Below are 18,007 nucleotides of genomic sequence, written 5' to 3' on the forward strand. Positions count from 1 at the left end.
AAATAGTGCAAATTCTGACTAGACAATTAATCTTCTGTTTTGCCTTCCCAAATCCTCATTGTAGATATTAGGTGGTCTTTGAGTTTTCATTGCACAGGCTCAGATATTTAGGAAGTTACCTGAATGTATAGCCTTTGGGATCAGCGTAAGGGTAGTGTCATTTCCACTTAAGAGTTATCAAAATGGATTAGATTTTGCACTGAATATGTGATGGCTTGTTTCAGGTGTACGTCAATTTAGAACTCATTCTTCTAGGGTGAAGGAGGAAACCTTGATAACATGTCTCTGGAACACTTCCATCATAGCAGTCTGCAGGACTGCTATGTGAAGTTCTGTTCACTATTTTACGCAGCATTACTCACTCCATTTGTTTGTGGACTTGGCTTGCTTTGGAAGGGCAGTTCTATGTTCTTTGTTAAAATAGAATTCATTAATTCATCTCCCAAAATATTGTGTTGCTAACTAAACTCTCACCACTGAGAGTGTATGGAGGCTACATCAAAGATGAAAAGACATTTATCTGCCTATAACCAGTTCTTTGGGCGGGATGATTGTGCACATTTACTCCAATCTTCTACTTTCCCCTCTTCCTTGAAAAGCAATTTAACACTTTAAGAATGTTGACCTTCAGTGGAAGTGTCTGAGGCCCCATAGGATATGTTTACAGTGTTTTGGAGCATGTGGGAGCCATAATCTCCCAGCTGGGTTGACAGTCTTGGGCTAGCCGTGCTCACTGTAGTGCCCCCAAAATGCTGTGCACAACAATACCCTATGTGGCCCCAGATCGCTCCATTGAAGGGTCCATAGCTGTATCCATCCATCAATTCCATAGCTGCATAAACCGTGCTTCGAAGTTGTGGCTCAGGCGTGAAGCCTAGGAGTGGGGTGGTCTTCAGTTATCTCTACTGAAAACCTTTCCTCTTTTATCTGCTCTTTTATTTGTTGTATTTATGTAGTACACATGAAATTACTAGATTTGTTTATGGCCTAGGGTTTGATTTACCTGTATCCTTAGTGTATGATGAAAATATCTGTATTGTATTGTTGTGCAGTTCTCTATAGCTTTAAATTATCTGTGCAAGATATGTAACCTATCTTTTGTTTCTGTCCATGGTTGCTGCATTGGCATTAACCTTACTAAAGCAATCATCAAAATAAAATCTAAAATGGGTCAGCTCATGGATGCACATGTTTTGGTAAGAACATGGCAGGGAGTAATTATTTGGTAAATGCCCTCAAACTTCTAAATGTTCGCAGTATTTCTGGTGTGTCCTAAGTATTCTTTATAGTAAATACTGAAGGTTTTTCCCCAGTGAAAAGTTGTTGTCCTGCCAATTTACCAAAAAAAAAAAAAAAAAAAAAATATGTAAAGTCAAAACATTTTTAGCAAGAGGAGAAAGCTAACATATCTAGAAGACAGAGAAGCAGTATTTTCTGTGGCTCTCCTTATTTTCTGCTGCCTGGCTGATTTGGCCATTTCCTTCCTCAGTTTGGTGTTTGATAACAGGAAGCACAAATGAAAGGAGACAGTTTGACTCTTCTAAAATATTGGCAAAATTGAGAAATATAAAAATGAAAGTGCAAAAGTTTTTTTGTTCTTCCCTTGTCAGTATTCGGTTAAGCTTCTTTTAAACACTTGCCAGTTTGGCTTGCTCCCTCTGGTGGCTGTTCTACACGGAGAACTTTTGTTCAGTTAGGTAATGGGATGATGAACTTCCAGTGAGCTTATGGAGTTCTTTGAGTTAAACACTGAAATGACTTTATTTTGACAGTAGCCATGACTCTTAAGTTCCCCGAAACATAGAAATATGGACTTTTAACTACTGGATTCGCTGTGCTTTCAATAGACTTGTGGTGTGGATGTCTTTCAGCACAGGAGAGGCATCTGTAATGCTTGTCAAACTATTGTTCACTCGTGAAATGATTTCTGTAGCTAAACAGTAGTACAATTTCTTGTTAGTTCATGGATTCAGAATTATTGCATATTTTAAAGTCCCTAAGTTTATTTTTTTTTAATATAACGTATTTTTATATGCTGTGATGCAGTTGTCAATGGAATTACTTTACTAATTCTAGATTCTGACTTTTTCAGACTGGGCATTTGGCAATGGAGACGCTACTGTCTCTCACCTCAAAACGAGCAGGGGACTGGTTTAAAGAAGAGCTGCGACTTCTAGGTGGTCTTGATCATATTGTAGATAAAGGTATATTGAATACGTTTAGTTTCTGATGTATTGAAAAGTATAAATGAATTAGACACAGATTTATGAGGGGAAGATTTTCCCTTAATTTGTCAGCTTTTCTTAATTTCTATTATGGTAAGGGAAAGAAAAAATGTGCATCTTGTACTTAAACCAAAAAGTACGTACTTCCACATCAGATTGTTGGGAAAAATTAATGCCTCGTTAAAGTGTAGCATGTTGCATTGAAAACAGATTGAATTCTAAATAGATTGTGTGTGTGTGTGTGTGTGTGTGTGTGGTTTCAGGTGGATAATAGGATGCCAGTTGGGCAACTTAGGAGTTTGGGTTTTGAGGAGTTGTCTTACCCATATACCATGTATGGGTATTGGAATTCTGTTACTTCACAAAGCGCCAGTGATACCCCTTCTAGAATATTGTGTCCTTTTCTGGACTCATTTTCTTTCCAAGACACTCCAGAGAAAGCTAGCTCTTCAAGAAGACATAAGTTTGAGCTCCTTTGAGATACTTGTAGGTGCACTTTGCTCGAAGTGTGGTGAAAATATGGGAAGGAAGGCCTCTGTTGAAACAAATATCAATGAGTTGGAGAAGGCTAGCTCTTGAAATTGAGTAAAAGAAAGTAAAAAAGCAATGAGCTGGTGCTGAGTGTTTTGAAATGCAAGTTTGCCAATTCCTTATGTCTGTCTTTGGTTTCACTTCAAAAGGTTTGTATTGTACAGTGCTAGATCTCTCTGCTTCTTTACTCGTCCAAAAATGTGCTGAGTCATCTACAGCTCTGTGCCATGGGAGTTTGCTGCAGAATCTCTTCTTGGTCAATAGAAAAATAAACTTTTTTCTCTCCTCTTGACAAACCTATTTAAGTGTTTTCCATCTTTTAAATAATAGTATGGAGGAGTCTTTATTCACATCATTATTGTTTGGCAGCTGATGTTTTGTGTTACTTTGGCATACATAAAATATCTGAGACCATGCTAAAAGGATTCTTTAAAAGGATTTTACTGTGATAAATAGAACACTTTTTGAAATGCTAATTCATTTTATGATCACCACACTCCTATTAATAAAGCAACTTTGTAAAAGTGTGGCAAATAGGGTTGATGAGGTATTGGGAGAATTGCTGTTACTGTATGCATTGCTCTTTATACTTTTATAAGTACAGGTTTCAGAAAGACCTCTTTAATGCTGCTCTCTTTATTACTTAGTCAAAGAATGTGTGGATCACCTAAGCAGTGACGAAAACGAAGAAAAATTGGTTGCTTCATTATGGGGAGCAGAAAGATGTTTACGGGTCTTAGAAAGCGTAAGTATGAGCAGGTATACTTTCTTCCTGATGGGATAATTGATTAATTTTTTTCTGCTGTATTATTGCACATAGTTCCTCTGTTTATGGTACCAGAGATGGATTCGTATGAGACGATGGGGTTCTGTAGGACCTAACTGAGATGGGCATTCTGTGGATTTCTGTGGGGCCAGGTACAAGATAAAATCTTAGGAGAATATTGTCACAAAAAAGTAAAAATACACATGGAGAATAAGGTTTTCAAGTGGCAATTTCAGTATTGCCTTCTGACTGGTTTTTGTAAATATTGATGAGGAAATAAAGTGGTGAGTAAAGAACAGAAATATTGTGTGTTCACTGTTCCTTCCTTCTTCCAACAAAAGGTCAGTCCTAATACTGTTGTTGTTTTTTGTGTTTTTCCTTTTTAGGTAACCGTGCATAACCCAGAGAATCAAAGCTACTTGATAGCATACAAAGACTCTCAGCTCATAGTCTCATCAGCTAAGTAAGTTCTCATAAGACGATATTTTTGTACATGGTATGACAAAAGTAAGCACAGGCCATGGTTCCAATGTATGCTTATTCTCCTAGAATTTCCAAATATTGCTACAACCAGTGGAATGGAAATGGTGGTAGCTAAGTGAATATAGACAAAATACTATCACTTGCCTGGAGCACACTCTCTACACAAGTGCTCGCAATGGTGGGAAATTGAAGTGGGGAGGAAAAGGCCAGTGTAAACATAGCTAACATAAAATCAGTAATGCTTTACTATTGTTAAAATAGTTTAGAATAAAACTATTATGTTGCTACTATTTTCTCTTCATGAGAAAAGTAGTGAATATTCTGTGCCAAGACTTTTTCTGGGCATATGAAGTGTGGACCATTAGGAAGCTAATGCTGGTTACCTGATTTGCAAGCTGCCTGGGTTCTGATACAAGTGAGAGAAGCTGGCTGTGTTCCAAAGAATTGGCTTAGAATTGGCATAGTGGAATTCTGTTCTTCTGTACACTTGGCCATCTGTGGAATTTGGAGGAATTCTCAACTAGCCAGTTGGTACTAGATTGCATCCCTTTTGTACCACTCGGAGGATAAAAAGGAGATAAAACTGGGCTGAGAATCTGACCCTACCTAGCCAATGGAAGCATGCTTTGGTATTAGTATCTCAAGCATGATTGGCAGGTAAATCAGACATTTTGAGTGAGTACTTCAACAAAAAAAAAAAAAATCTCCTATGTAGTGTTCTATTTAGACCTTTGTGTATTTGTGATTTAAATCCTGGTTCTCAGCTGCATTTTCCCAGTTTTATATGTAACTGCCGAAATCCATGAAATTGTATGTTATGCTGTCACGGACTCACTCTTGGCCCTGTGTGGTCCCTGGGGGGAGCCCCCTTCAGTGTGACAGCCCTTCTCGGGGATCTACTCTCTCTCAGGGGCTAAGCCTCTCTGCCTCCTGGATCCACACTTCTCTGAGCCTTAGCATGTCTGTCTCTCGCCATGGGTCCCCTCAGAGAGTCCACTCGCTCTGGATCTTCGGGGCCTCCGCTCCTAGAGGGAATAAAGCAACCCTGTTCTCTAGACCAGAGTGACTCTCAGCGTAAAACAGGAGGGTTTATTGAGTGTCTGAACACAGCATAGGAAACTCTCAGGGCCCTTAGGCCTGGCCTCCCTCAGCACATCACATCTAAGTCTCCCCAGCATCCAAGTGGGCTCTGCCTTCTCTCTCTCTTCAGCCCCAAGCCCCCCTGCTGCCCAGCTGGGCATCTGATATCACCTCCTCCAAACCCCACCTGTATCCATTGTCTTCTTTCCAGTTAAACAGGGTCACCCAGGCCTCCTCTCCTCAGCTGTCCTCTGGCCCCCTCTGGCTGGAACCTGCTGGTCAGGTCACTGGGGTCCTCTCTTCGCAGCCCATTGTCCTCCCACTGGCCAGAATTGGCTGTGGCTCCCGAGCTGAGCCTCCCGGTCATCAGTCACTGGGGTACTCATTCTCCAGGCCATTGGCTGGGATCCCAGGTTCCCTCGCTGGTCCTCTGTAACAACAAACTCCCTCTCCCATCACCTTGTTAAACCAGTAACACCCAGGGAAACTGCGTCCCACCCCTACTGCATGCAAATAATTGGAAAAAAAACCAAGAACACCCCCCACGCCACCTCCACTTTGTCACATATGCCAACATAAACTTGATCTAAAGTAAAGAATCAAGCTCATAGTCTAGGGTTCCGATGAAGTGTATTGTATCTTGGTGGAAAGTCAGTTGGCATTTATTTAATTATTGTGAAATGGAGGTAATTAACTCTGGCACATACAGAACAAAAAATTAATTTTAGAGTACATTTAGATAATTTAGAACACATTTTGCGTAGACATCACATTTATATCATTTTTTTCATCATGCACATATAATGAAAGATAAAATGCCCTGGTACTGTTACTTAATTATGTCTTCTCTGCATTTTCTATCTTCAGAGCATTGCAGCATTGTGAGGAATTGATCCAGCGATATAACCGTGCTGAAGACAGCATCTGTTTACCATACAGCAAGCCTTTGCCTCACCAGAATGTAACTAACCATGTGGGTAAAGCAGTGGAAGATTGCATGAGGGCCATCATTGGTGTCTTACTTAACTTAACAAATGATAATGGTAAGGGATCTTTCCAGAGCTTGCACTTGTATATCAAACAGTATAAGGTAGGCCATTCCTACCAACCACGTTTAGCCTCCTAAATTCTATAGTAATTTGCTCATGTATGCTGGATCTTAGCAATACAGTAACCAGTAATTGTCACCAGAAATTGGATGGGGACTGGGAAATAGATTGTTAATAAGAAAAGTGTCTTGGACAAACTAATTGTTTTTTAGAAAAGATTTGTTTTGTTAATGTTTGCATGCTATTAAAAAATCGTTTAAAAATTTAGAAGCTTGACCACTTTTTTTTTTTAAACAGAGTGGGGCAGCACAAAAACGGGTGAACAAGATGGTCTGATAGGCACAGCTATGAATTGTGTGCTTCAGGTTCCAAAGTTCCTACCTCAAGAACAGAGATTTGATATTCGGGTGTTGGTAAGATACCATTCTTTAAACTAAGAGTAGTAAAAAGACCCTTTGTTTTATTAATATAAAGAATGAGTTTGCCCCAGCCTTATGTGTATTGAACTACTTCAGTTTTTCATGATGACTTCCATATTCTAAAGTTTTTACTGAGCTTTTTCTCAAGAAAATGTCACACTGAAGTCAATGGAAGCATTACCTCTGTATGGTCTGAGGAAACACCGTTTAATTACTTAAGGATTTGTTGCCTAAGCATTACCCAAATCATGAAAAATAAGAATTTCAGGAGTAACCAACACTGCATTTGAAGGAATAAACTTGGCACTGTACAAGGATTTTTAAGGTGCCATTATGTGACTACAGTCTGTAACAAAGGTTTTAAAAATTAGGTCAAACTGTGTGCACATAGAATGCCTAGAAATGTTTCTTTACAGATGTTTGACATTACAAAATGAGAATTTAGAATGAAATGGGAGCTGTACAGTACACAATCTTTGTTGATGAAGTAATCCATATATATTTAATGTGGTAAAAGTCCACTATTAATTGGGTGAACAGGAGACATCACCTTAGACTCACTTTAGAAGAAAAAAACTCTCATTTCAGTGTCCATTCAAGTTTAGAAGTACAGTATATGTAGTCAGTTTGGGACAGGTTTTGTTTGCCGAATCTGCTTTGCTTCTCTTTTGACAGTAGTGAAGTAAATCTACGTGGCATAAATGGCAAAAGATAAAATGTATCAGCCAAGTTTTTCAAAAAAACGAGCCAAAAGTTAGGCTCCTATATCTCTATTATAAATAAGGGGCCAGAGCTTTGGAAGTGCTGAGAGAAGCTTTGTGTACTCATCATTCTTGAAAATCTGGCCACTTATTCAGGTGCCTAAATATGGATGTGGGAACTTAACTTCTGATTCTAATTTTTTTTTAATTTGGCCATATTCTGTACGTCACTCCATTTGATAAAGGAGTACCCATACCTTGGTGAGCACCATACAGCTAAAGTATAAAAATGGTATTTATCAGTGCATCTGGATTCTTTTTTTCTTCATTGTGGATAATCTTCTTTGACTTTGATTCTTCCAGGGCTTGGGTCTGCTGATCAATCTGGTAGAGTATAGTGCTCGGAATAGACACTGTCTTGTCAATATGGAAACATCATGTTCTTTTGATTCATTCTGCTCAGGAGAAGGGGATGAGAGCATAAAGATAACTGGTCAGATTGACGCTGTTCAGGCTTTAGTACAGGTAAGTAGCAACTTTAGTCACAAAACAGTTCTCCATGTAATACTGAAGTTACTTAATTATGGAGGAGATGTGAGTTAACAAGAGACAGTATCATGTCAAAGGTTTTTTATTCCTGTGAACCTTACAAAATGCAGAACCTATTGTGGTTTTCCCCCCAGAGCTTTCACTTAGTTATCCAGTGACAATACTTTTTCTTTTTTCAGTACCCTCTATTGCAGAAGCTGTTTTCCATATAAAGGACAGTAGTACCATTATTTCTGACACTGAAAGTGCTTTTATTCACACTAAAGTTTTTTTTTTTGTCCAATTTATTTCTAGAATTGTTCAAACCCGCTGTAGTTCTAGTACAGTATCATGAGCTACATTTGTCTTGCATACCCCCTTTCATGAATGGCTTTTCAAAATTACATCTTTATTGAATGTTAAGAAATTTACTTTGACATAACATGTTATTTACCAATATATAGCATGAATCATATCAGTTTCAATGAATCAGGATGTTCAGATTGACCAAATCATAAAAACAAAAAAGCCATGAAGAATGAACAGGCTGACACTCTATATTGGCTTATCAGGCACAAACTGGAGTTGAAGTAGCTAAATGGATTTTAATTCACACCTTTAATTATTTCAATGCTAGTCTGTGTGTGGATGCTCTTATTTTGGATTGAGTGTCCTGTTTCAGTTTAATTACAACCACTCAATCTGAAATAAATGTCTGTATAGAGACTTCTCCTGAAATTACTACAGGTATGAATTAAAACCCATTTAGCAACTTCAGCTCCAATTTGTGCATAGATAAGACCTGTACAAAGTGAGGTGTATATATGTTGTGATAGTTTGAGGTCACTTTCAGATTTTTGCTGTTTTTTGTAGGCTGATATTTTATCCCAGTTGTGAAACTGAAGTCACAATTTTGTTTTATTCAGAAACATGTAGTGTCTCATATGTGTGGGTATACTACAGATACAAAAGACATCAGTTATCAAAGTACTACACAGAGTAATAGAAAAGAACAATGCTTAAATATACATCTGTTTGCAAAGGGCTGCTCAAAAAGGTGTTCTAGAAGTTAAACTCGGAACTGAAGTACAAACAGGGAGCTTACCGCTTATCCAGCAGCGCCAGTACAGAACTTGTTGTTTGAACTTTGTTGCCCTACTCATGCATGGAGTGGATCATTTTGGAGAGCTGGAGCAACTTAGGGGAAGGGCAAAAAACTGGCATAAAAATAAACTAAAACAGGAATTAGGAGGACACAAAAAATAGAGCTTACAGGAAAAAGACTATGAATTTGTAGGACATAAAAGGAAGGGTGGAGGAGAACAGGAAAATAAGTTAAATGCAGAGATTCCTATAAGAGTAATATCATCCTGAACGTTTTACAAATGAAAAGTGCTGTTTGGGTATTCCAGAGTGTCAAAGAAAATTTTGTATTTGTTATTCAGGAGAAAGTTTCTGACTCAAACAATTATGTTAACTTGTGTTTTTATTCTTCAAAGCGGTGAATCAGGTTGCCTTTGATCTTTACCATGGGGCATTCCACCCTTATTTGTCATGTATGTGTATAATCCTTTTAAAAAGAGGATAATGATCATAGAAATGTGGGACTTAATGGGATCTCAATAGGTCATTTAGTGCAGGCCCCTGCACTGAGGCAGGACTAACTATTCTCTAGATCATCCTTGATATCTTTGTCTAACGTGTTCTTAAAAACCTCCAGTGATTTTGTTCCAGTGCTTAACTACTCTTGCAGTTAGGAAGTTTTTCCTAATGTCGAACTTAAATCTCTCTTGCTGCAATTTAAGCCTATTGCTTCTTGTCCTGTCCTCATAGTTAAGAACAGTTTGTCATCCTTTTCTTTGTAACAGCCTTTTATGCACTTGAACGCTTTCAGTGCTAAGTGGAGTGGGAGAGTTACTTCTCTCCTGTCTTGCTTACAACACTCCTATTGAAATCCCAGAATGATGTTTGCTTTTTTGCAACAGTATTGGATTGTTGACCCATATTTAGTTTGATCCAGTATCCCACACAGATCCTTTTCTGCAGTTCTCCTTGCTAGGCAGTCATTTCCCGTTGTGTGTGTGAGTGAGTGTGTGTGTGTGTGTGTGTGTGTGCAATTGAGTATTCTTTCCTAAGTGTAGTACTTTGCATTTGTCCTTACTGAATTTCATTCTGTTTAATTTAGACTACTTCTAATTTAGACGACTTCTGTCTGACTACTTCTGTCAAGATAGTTTTGAATTCTAATCCTTTCCTCCAGTGTCATTAATAAGACTAATACTGAAGAATAAAACTATGGGAAGGTGTATGCATAGGAAGGGGAAATTACATTTCAAAATATTAGTGTATTGTTTTGAGTTTGGCCTATAACTGAATGGCTCCTCAAATTTTCCTACCAGCTGTTCCTTGAGCGTGAACGAGCAGCACAGCTGGCAGAGAGCCAGACAGATGAGTTGATCAAAGAAGCTCCTACAGCACAGCATGATAAGAGTGGAGAATGGCAAGAGACAAGTGGAGAGATTCAGTGGGTCTCCACAGAAAAGGCAGATAATACTGAAGAGAAAGATAAGAAGGAAGAGGATGATGAAGAACTTGACCTTAATAAAGGTATATCAGTTGGCTTTGGTCAGATGAAGGGAGGGGAGTAGCTGTGTGATTGCAGTATAGCTGCCTCTGTAGTGAAAATTGCGTAAGTGCTTCCATTCTAATCTCCACTTTCCAGTGACGTATAACCCCTTGGGCTGAAGTGTCCTCAGCTTGGTGTCTGTCCACATGTGAAACTTCTGAAAAGTTTTGAACAAAAGCATTTCAGTTGCTGTGGAATATGAGGAGTGAAGGAAGCAATAATACCCTTTTCACTTTGTTGGATCCTGACCTCAATTCAGATTCTTTTCTAAAGACTTTGTTTCATTGACACATTAATACAGTAAAGTTTCCTACATAACGTTCTGGTGGCCATTTGTACACTTGCCTGAGCTTACTGTTAAACTTGAAATTGGTCTGTCTGTCTTTTCCCTTTACTTAATAGTCTCTCTTTTCCTTCTCGTTTCCCCTATTCTCTCTCCTTTTTGGTTTTCTCATTTGGTTTAGTTTTTCTGCTAATCTCTTTGCCTCTTCCTTAAGTCCCATGTTTATTTCTCTTCCACTGTCTTGCATCTCCCCATTTCCCTTTTCCTCGATTCCTTTCTATTCCCACAATATTTCTGTATGTCCCTCAGAATCTTTCCTCATCCCTGCTCACTTTTTTTCCCTGGGTCACACACCAGACAGTCTTTATCTCTCCCCACCCTTCCAATCTCCATCCACTTCCAGATGCAGCTAAAATTTGTATATGGAAATGTTTCAAGGCTTGGTGCCCTCCACCCTTGGGGAATGACTCCCAGGAGCTCTGGTATCTGCAGGGCCAGGTGGCCATGTACCTGCTCCATCTCTGGAGAATGAAGATCTTCAGATGCACCATCTCCTTTCATTTGCCTGTCCCCCTCCAGCACATTCCTTCCCCTCCAAATAGATTTCCTTTCTCGCTTTTCAACTCCACTCTCTGCCTGAATTCTTTTCTCACCACCTGACCTTCGTCTGTCCTCTTCCTCCCTTCTCCCCATTTATAGTTTGTCTTCTAGTGCTTGGTCCAAGGTGTACCGAAAAGTCTTCTCTGGTCACTAGCTGGAAGATACTATATTAGTAATATTAAAGAAAATACATGAAGGATAACTGACATTTAGATGAGTTGGAGGGAGGATGGTATATCCTTCCAGATTCACATGTATTCCTATATTGATATTGTGTTATTTTGTATTGTGTGTGCACCTTACTTGTAGTAGTACTAAGTTTTTATAATAAAGCTATTTAGAGTGCATAGTGAATAACCCTGATGTTTGAGCCAATATTCCCTCTTGGTAATTAGTTCCAATATCCCATGAGATTGCGCCTATGTAATGGCTGCCATGTTTAAGTACAGTAACTCCTCACTTAAAGTGGTCCTGGTTAATGTTAACGTGGCTGATCAATTAGGGGACATGCTCGTTTACAGTTGTGCAATGCTCCCTAATAACTTTGTTTGGCAGCCGCCTGCTTTGTCCACTGCTTGTAGGAAAAGCAGCCTGCTGCAGCTTAGCTGGTGGGGGCTTGGAACCAGGGTGGACCAGCAGCCCACCATCAGCTCCCTGCTCTCCTAAGTTCCCTGTTTAGCAGCTGCCCAGCAGGTTACCAATTGTTGGCAGTTCAGCTCTCTCTCCCCCAAATGCCATGTGCTGCTCCTGCCCTCTGCCTTGGAACTGCTCCCCAGAGCCTCCTGCTCCCTGTGCAGGGGAGGGGGGAAGAGGGGAACTAATGTCAGGGTGTCCCCTCCCCCCTACTCCTGGCCCCTGATTACCCCTTCTCCATATAGAGCGGGGGGAGACACAACAGGGCTCAGGATGGAGAGAGCTGGCCACAGCTGCTGTCTCAACTTCCTGATCCTTTTAAAGGCAATGTACTTAGAATGTGGTGTCAGCGTACTTAAAGGGGCAATGCCCATCTCTCTCTCTCCCCCACCTACACACACACACACACACATACAGGGTGTGTGTCATGCTATCGCCCCTCCCTCCATTTGTGCTGCCTTTTAGAGTGTGAGGCTACATTAACAACAATGTGTTAACCCTTGAGGGCTCAGCCAAGTGCTAGTTCATCATTTAGCAGTAAGGCATTCCCTGGGAAATACCCCACCATCTAACTTCACCACCTCAACCAAGCTTCACAATCATCATTGCTGTGTACAGTATTAAATTTTTTGTTTAAAACTTAGGTGTGTGTGTGTGTGTGTATAAAAATGTTTTTTGGCCCATGAAAAAAGTTTCCCTGGAACCTAACCCCCCCCCCCCCATTTATATTTATTCTTATGGGAAAATTGGATTTGCTTAACATCGCTTCGCTTAAAGTCACGTTTTTCAGGAACATAACTACAACGTTAAGCGAGAAGTTACTGTATGTTATACTTTGCATATAACTTAGTTTTGTAAAGTCCTTTGAGATACCTTAGCTGTGGAAGGAATTTACTTTTGTTCTACAATAATGTAATGCTTTGAAGTGACACTGAACAATTTAGAGATATTTCTAATAAGAAAACAAACTACTTCGTAAATCATATATACTATGTAAGCAATTTTTCTTATTTCTGCAGCCCTTCAACATGCTGGGAAGCACATGGAAGACTGCATCGTGGCCTCGTACACAGCATTGCTTCTGGGCTGTCTCTGCCAGGAGAGTCCAGTAAGGAAATGAGTCAATGACTCATTCTAAAATGGTTGTAAATGTTCATTGAAGTAGCCACTTGCAGTCATGAAGTGTTTTTGTTGAGTTAGAATTTTGTGTAAGTTTACTATATTGGGAGGGTCATGTTGACGCATATATAGCTCAGTGCAAGGTTTGCAGAAGTATTCCATTCTAAACTGGTCTTCACTTACTATATATTTTTAATGCAATAATAATTGACAGTATTGCAGGCTGGTTTTTCTTGTGATTAGTCTCATAGCTGAATTTATTCTGGAAAAGAAGGAAATTGGCGAAAATGTTTATAATTATAAACTCGCTGTGTTTCAATAGTTTCAATATGAGTTAAGTTTTTCATATTATTCCATCATAATCCAAGGAATTTCATTTTTGTCAGTGATTTTTAGAATGCCAAATTTGTACATGCCCGCATTCTTTGAAGATGATCACCTCTATCAGATTGGGAAACATTCTTCAGAGCTGAAATTTAAAATTTAGGAATTCAGAGTTCTAAATATAAATAAAAATTTAGTACTGCATATGTTCAGTTGTGTTCAGAAAGAAAAGTGGGTGATTTTTTTTGACGAGGTATCAGACTTGTCAAGATATACAATGAGTTTAGATATGGTCTGAAGAGCACTGTTCTGCAGCTTCTTGCTGATTTATTATATAATTATCAGTTCTGGAACAGTGACAAGTGCAAGGTCAGTATTTCTCAGCCCTTAAGGAATAGAAATATTATTCCACTGGAAAGGACAGGTCTCACCCTGTCAGTAGGATACTTTTGTCTGTCTGTTTAGCCTTCAAGAATCCTTGGCAGTCTGACTTGATTTAAAATGTTATGTATAAAAACCTGTAGCAACTTCTGTTGGCTAGAGGGGTTGGTCACTTCCTGGAGGATTCTCTGCACCTTGAAATCTTTAAACTTGAGGACATGACTTGAGGACTTCAATAGCTCAGACATAGGTGAGAGGTTTATTGCAGGAGTGGGTGGGTGAGATTCCATGGCCTGCATTGTGCAGGAGGTCAGACTAGATGATCCATAATGGTCCCGTCTGACTTTAATATCTATGAGTCATGAGAAGTCATCCTTGGGACTCCATTGCCAGTGGGGATTGTGGGGAAATCTTATGTGTAGTGAGAGACTTGAAGTGTAGAAACTACAGCAATAAGCAGCTCAGGAAAACATGGGGGGCGGGGGGAGAGAGATACTATTACACCATACATACAGACCTCTAATGTTAATTGCAATGCTTGAAAAATGTTTCGAAACTTAAGAGATGTTTGACTTCCTCAGATCAATGTGACTACTGTGAGGGAATACTTACCTGAAGGAGACTTCTCAATAATGACTGAAATGCTCAAAAAATTTCTCAGTTTCATGAATCTTACTGTAAGTATTGCATATTTTTAAGATTGCCAGATGTAGTTACTTTTCATACTTTAAACTGCTCTTTCATTTCCTATCTCATACACTAGTGATATTAATATTGATGAAAGCTTTCCAGCATTTCTGCTACTCAGCTCTGTCGCTGGGCGGGGGGCGGGGAAGGTGATATCTTCATTTTTAGTATAGAATGTCCATTTGCCAACCCTTTATTGTGCTAGTACATGGAAAGGAAAACACTTCCTTGTTCCCCTTTGAATATGACCAGTCAACGGAAAATATTTCAGAACCACAGCCTAAATAAAGTACATTTTGTATTACTAATATGTGCGTTCTAAATTGAGAAGAGCTTTTTGAGCTTTTTATAATGTCATAAATGCTTTTTTTGTTGTTCTTGTTTTTCTATTGCTTGTTTTCAGTGTGCTGTTGGAACAACAGGCCAGAAATCTATCTCTAGGGTGATTGAATACTTGGAACACTGCTAGATACTTAACTTCCGCTGCAGGCACTCTAATGCTGGAGCTACCCTTAGACAAAGGAAGGAATCATGAAAGAAGTCCTTGAAGATACACCAAGACCATTCATCTGTGTCATTCGTGTTCAGATTTTTAAGGCTACCTGGTCTCTTAACCATGCATTCAGCATTTTCTAAAAGACAGTTACTACATCAATCTGCAACTATCAAAAATGAGGGGGAAAGGTTCTGAAGAAAATAAATATAGAATCGATGCAGTGCAGTATTTAAATATTTTTGGCAGGGTTTACCCTCCCTTTTTTTTCCTGCTTCGTTCATGACAAGTTTAAAGGGGAAAAACTTGCTGCTGATAGTGCAACTGCTGTTTACTGTTGAGCCACTGTTTCATGCCAGCCAGGTGCAAGGCAGCTTAGCTACTGAGGTATCAAACAAATGTTCTAATAAAGAAGTTCTGGACAGCAGTATCGCTCCTATTTGAGTTTAATTTGCTCTTGCTTTTTTGTTACGCGATTATTCCAAAATCATAAAATATAAATTTTTAAATACTTTGGTGATTTTAACTACTGTCTATATTTAAAATTGTTGGAATCCAAAGAGGCAAGGATTGGATTGTTTATATTTTTATACTGTTTTGATTGAAATTAGGTGGTTGAACTACTTCTCAGTTCTAAAACTGTCATGGCCCATATACTGTAAGCTGATAAACCATAACGCTTCATAGTTCTAAAAGACATACAAAAACATAAACACATCAAGCAGTTTAAGGGTGTATTATCAAAAAATGCAGTAACTGTAAAGAGTTGTGCCCTGTTAAAGGACATAGTGAAATAATGTTCAATCCCAGGGTAGTTTACACTTCATACTAAGCAAAAACTTTGAAATGCTGTTTTGATTTGTTACAAGGGAGCATTTAAGATATATTTTATAATACTCAATACAAAGAAATTGGATGTTTTAGGGTCAATTCAGTAAAGAAGCTAAAACACCAATGGGGATTAATGTTTCCAGCTGACATAATCTTTCTATTTCATTCTTCTGTAGTATGGCAAAGTTAAATGCATACAATACAAAGCCTTAAAATGCTGATATAGTTAAGATTTTGTTCAGGTTGAGGTCTAGTTCACAAAGCATTGTGTTTGAAGACTTTAGTGGAACAAAAAAATCCCAGAAAATACATTTAGTTTTTTTTTTAAATATAGGTGTTTTTTTCTTGCACTCATTATTCAGACCAACAAAATTGGTAATTATTTTTATTATGCTGGTCTTGAATATTTGCAGACTCTTAGGAGTTCTGCATCATCAACATTTTCTAAATACCTGTATGGGTAATTACATCATGTTACTCCACTGAATTTGTAAAACTTGAAGCCATAAAAATATTAGCTCTATGTATAATGATGGAGGAAATAACAGGAAATCTAACCTGCTTTTAGATCTTGTGTTATTTTCATGTATAAAGTTACAAACCCGTGCTTTTGTATCAGTGCCAGCTGTAAAAAATTTTTTACATACAGTGGCTGCCTTCTATGTCTTCCTATTTTTGATAATGCAGATTGTTGGGAATTCTGTAAGGAAGTAACTGATTAGAGGCAAAAATCCTATGTTGGTCATAACTTTTTTGCATTTTCTCTCATCACCTTCTAAAATTTTAGTGTACCAGTGTAACTTAGAAGGGATTTTGAAGTGTTTTCCCTTTGGATAAAAATCTCAGTATAGAAAGAGAAACTTAGTAAAATGAAATATGTAAATTATTTCTGGCAGGATGAATTTATTGGATATGTTTTGCCCATTTAGTCTTATGATTTTAAATTAATGGGTTTTCATTTGTAGTTAGAATTCAAAATGATTAAACAGTTAAGTTTCTGTGGACAGATGGCAAGAGATAATAAAATATAGATGTAATGCGAAAAAAAAAGTGGGGGAACTATGTTTCTCTGTTACACTGGTAATTGTTTGAATTGGAATTGATTTACTTCAGTGTTTAACAGTTTTTTTAGATAACTAATTGTCAAGCACTGATGATTTTTTTTTTTTTGAGGGTGCGGGGAGAAATAACCCTGTGAACTGCAGTGCATTTTTTGTGTGTTAAACCCTCAAATAACTGCATTAAAGGGTACTTGAGGCCAACTTGCAAATTAAAATTTTAAAGTAACTTTTTTCCATTGTAAATATTTGTGTAAATACTCTCAATTGGAAATTAGAATGGTAGAGTACTTTTCTGAATCCAATCCTATTTTTATTTTATACAGTATTTCTCAGCTGTGATCTTTGGAGCAAAAGCCAACGGCAGGAAAAAATAGTTTGTACCAGTTTCATGAAGTATGTCTTTGGGTTTTTGTAAATAATTTTAACTCAAATAAAATTGCTACTTTCAATACACATGTTGTCTTTTAACATGTAATAAAGCATACTTTCTCCATGAGAAATTGCAAAAGAAGAAGGGCTGTATCAGGTGAACAGTAAAAAAAGGAAGTTGATGATGAGGCCTGATGTTAGTGCTCCATTGTGCATTTGCATGTGAGATACCAGCATTCAGTTGAAGGTCCTAGCCAATCATTACCCAAACCAGCAGGGACTGAAGTACTCTGGACACATCCCACATTGGCATCTTGACAGGAGTTATGGAGTTCCCCAGGCAACTCAACAGCAACTCTGCAGCTGATTGGGGAACAGGACAGCTGAGGGAATTGTAGCCAGAACAATGAAAACTCATTAAAGCATGGGGAAAATGGGGCAGTCCTCACTATAACTCCATGGATGTTAACTGACTTCCTCTTCTCTCTTCAGTGGGAAGTAAGGAAATTAAAATAAATTTTGCTGTGTTTTAGTCTGAATGATGATGGTATTCTAATCTGTTCCGGGTGGATTTTCTCCAACACCTCTTCTGTTAAATGATGCAGCTAAATCTTTTCTGTCAAACAGGTGCAAAGTGCAGTAAAAGTCAAAAGCTTGAGAGAATGTGAAAATGGTGGTGTCCTCTCATTACCACTCTATTCTATTAACTAGCATCATTATAATGGAATTTTCTCTTTGTGCTGTAAAGAGTGGTTAATAAGAGTTCCAAGTGCTGGAGTCATAAATCATTCATAGGCAGTACTGTAAAAGGCAGTCAT

General features: G+C 38.4%; 1 protein-coding gene across 5 annotated transcripts in view; it reads left to right on the top strand.

Annotated features, from left to right (window-relative positions):
- WAPL (WAPL cohesin release factor) overlaps window positions 1-17,728 on the top strand; it is a 127,011-nt gene extending 109,283 nt beyond the window's left edge. For 3 of the 5 annotated variants that reach the window (XM_073353327.1, XM_073353330.1, XM_073353328.1), the window contains 10 exons: window positions 2,093-2,204; window positions 3,404-3,501; window positions 3,909-3,985; window positions 5,953-6,128; window positions 6,432-6,547; window positions 7,618-7,779; window positions 10,182-10,389; window positions 12,944-13,032; window positions 14,330-14,425; window positions 14,839-17,728. In XM_073353327.1, the coding sequence (XP_073209428.1) occupies window positions 2,093-2,204; window positions 3,404-3,501; window positions 3,909-3,985; window positions 5,953-6,128; window positions 6,432-6,547; window positions 7,618-7,779; window positions 10,182-10,389; window positions 12,944-13,032; window positions 14,330-14,425; window positions 14,839-14,904 (1,200 nt within the window). In that variant the 3' untranslated portion in view covers window positions 14,905-17,728. Of the gene's footprint in view, window positions 1-2,092; window positions 2,205-3,403; window positions 3,502-3,908; window positions 3,986-5,952; window positions 6,129-6,431; window positions 6,548-7,617; window positions 7,780-10,181; window positions 10,390-12,943; window positions 13,033-14,329; window positions 14,426-14,838 lie in introns of those variants that run through there. The other 2 variants (XM_073353329.1, XM_073353332.1) reach the window with 2 other exon arrangements.
- The last annotated feature ends 279 nt before the right edge of the window (window positions 17,729-18,007 follow it).

This window comes from Lepidochelys kempii, chromosome 7 (assembly GCF_965140265.1).
Source record: "Lepidochelys kempii isolate rLepKem1 chromosome 7, rLepKem1.hap2, whole genome shotgun sequence".
NCBI lineage: Eukaryota > Metazoa > Chordata > Testudines > Cheloniidae > Lepidochelys > Lepidochelys kempii.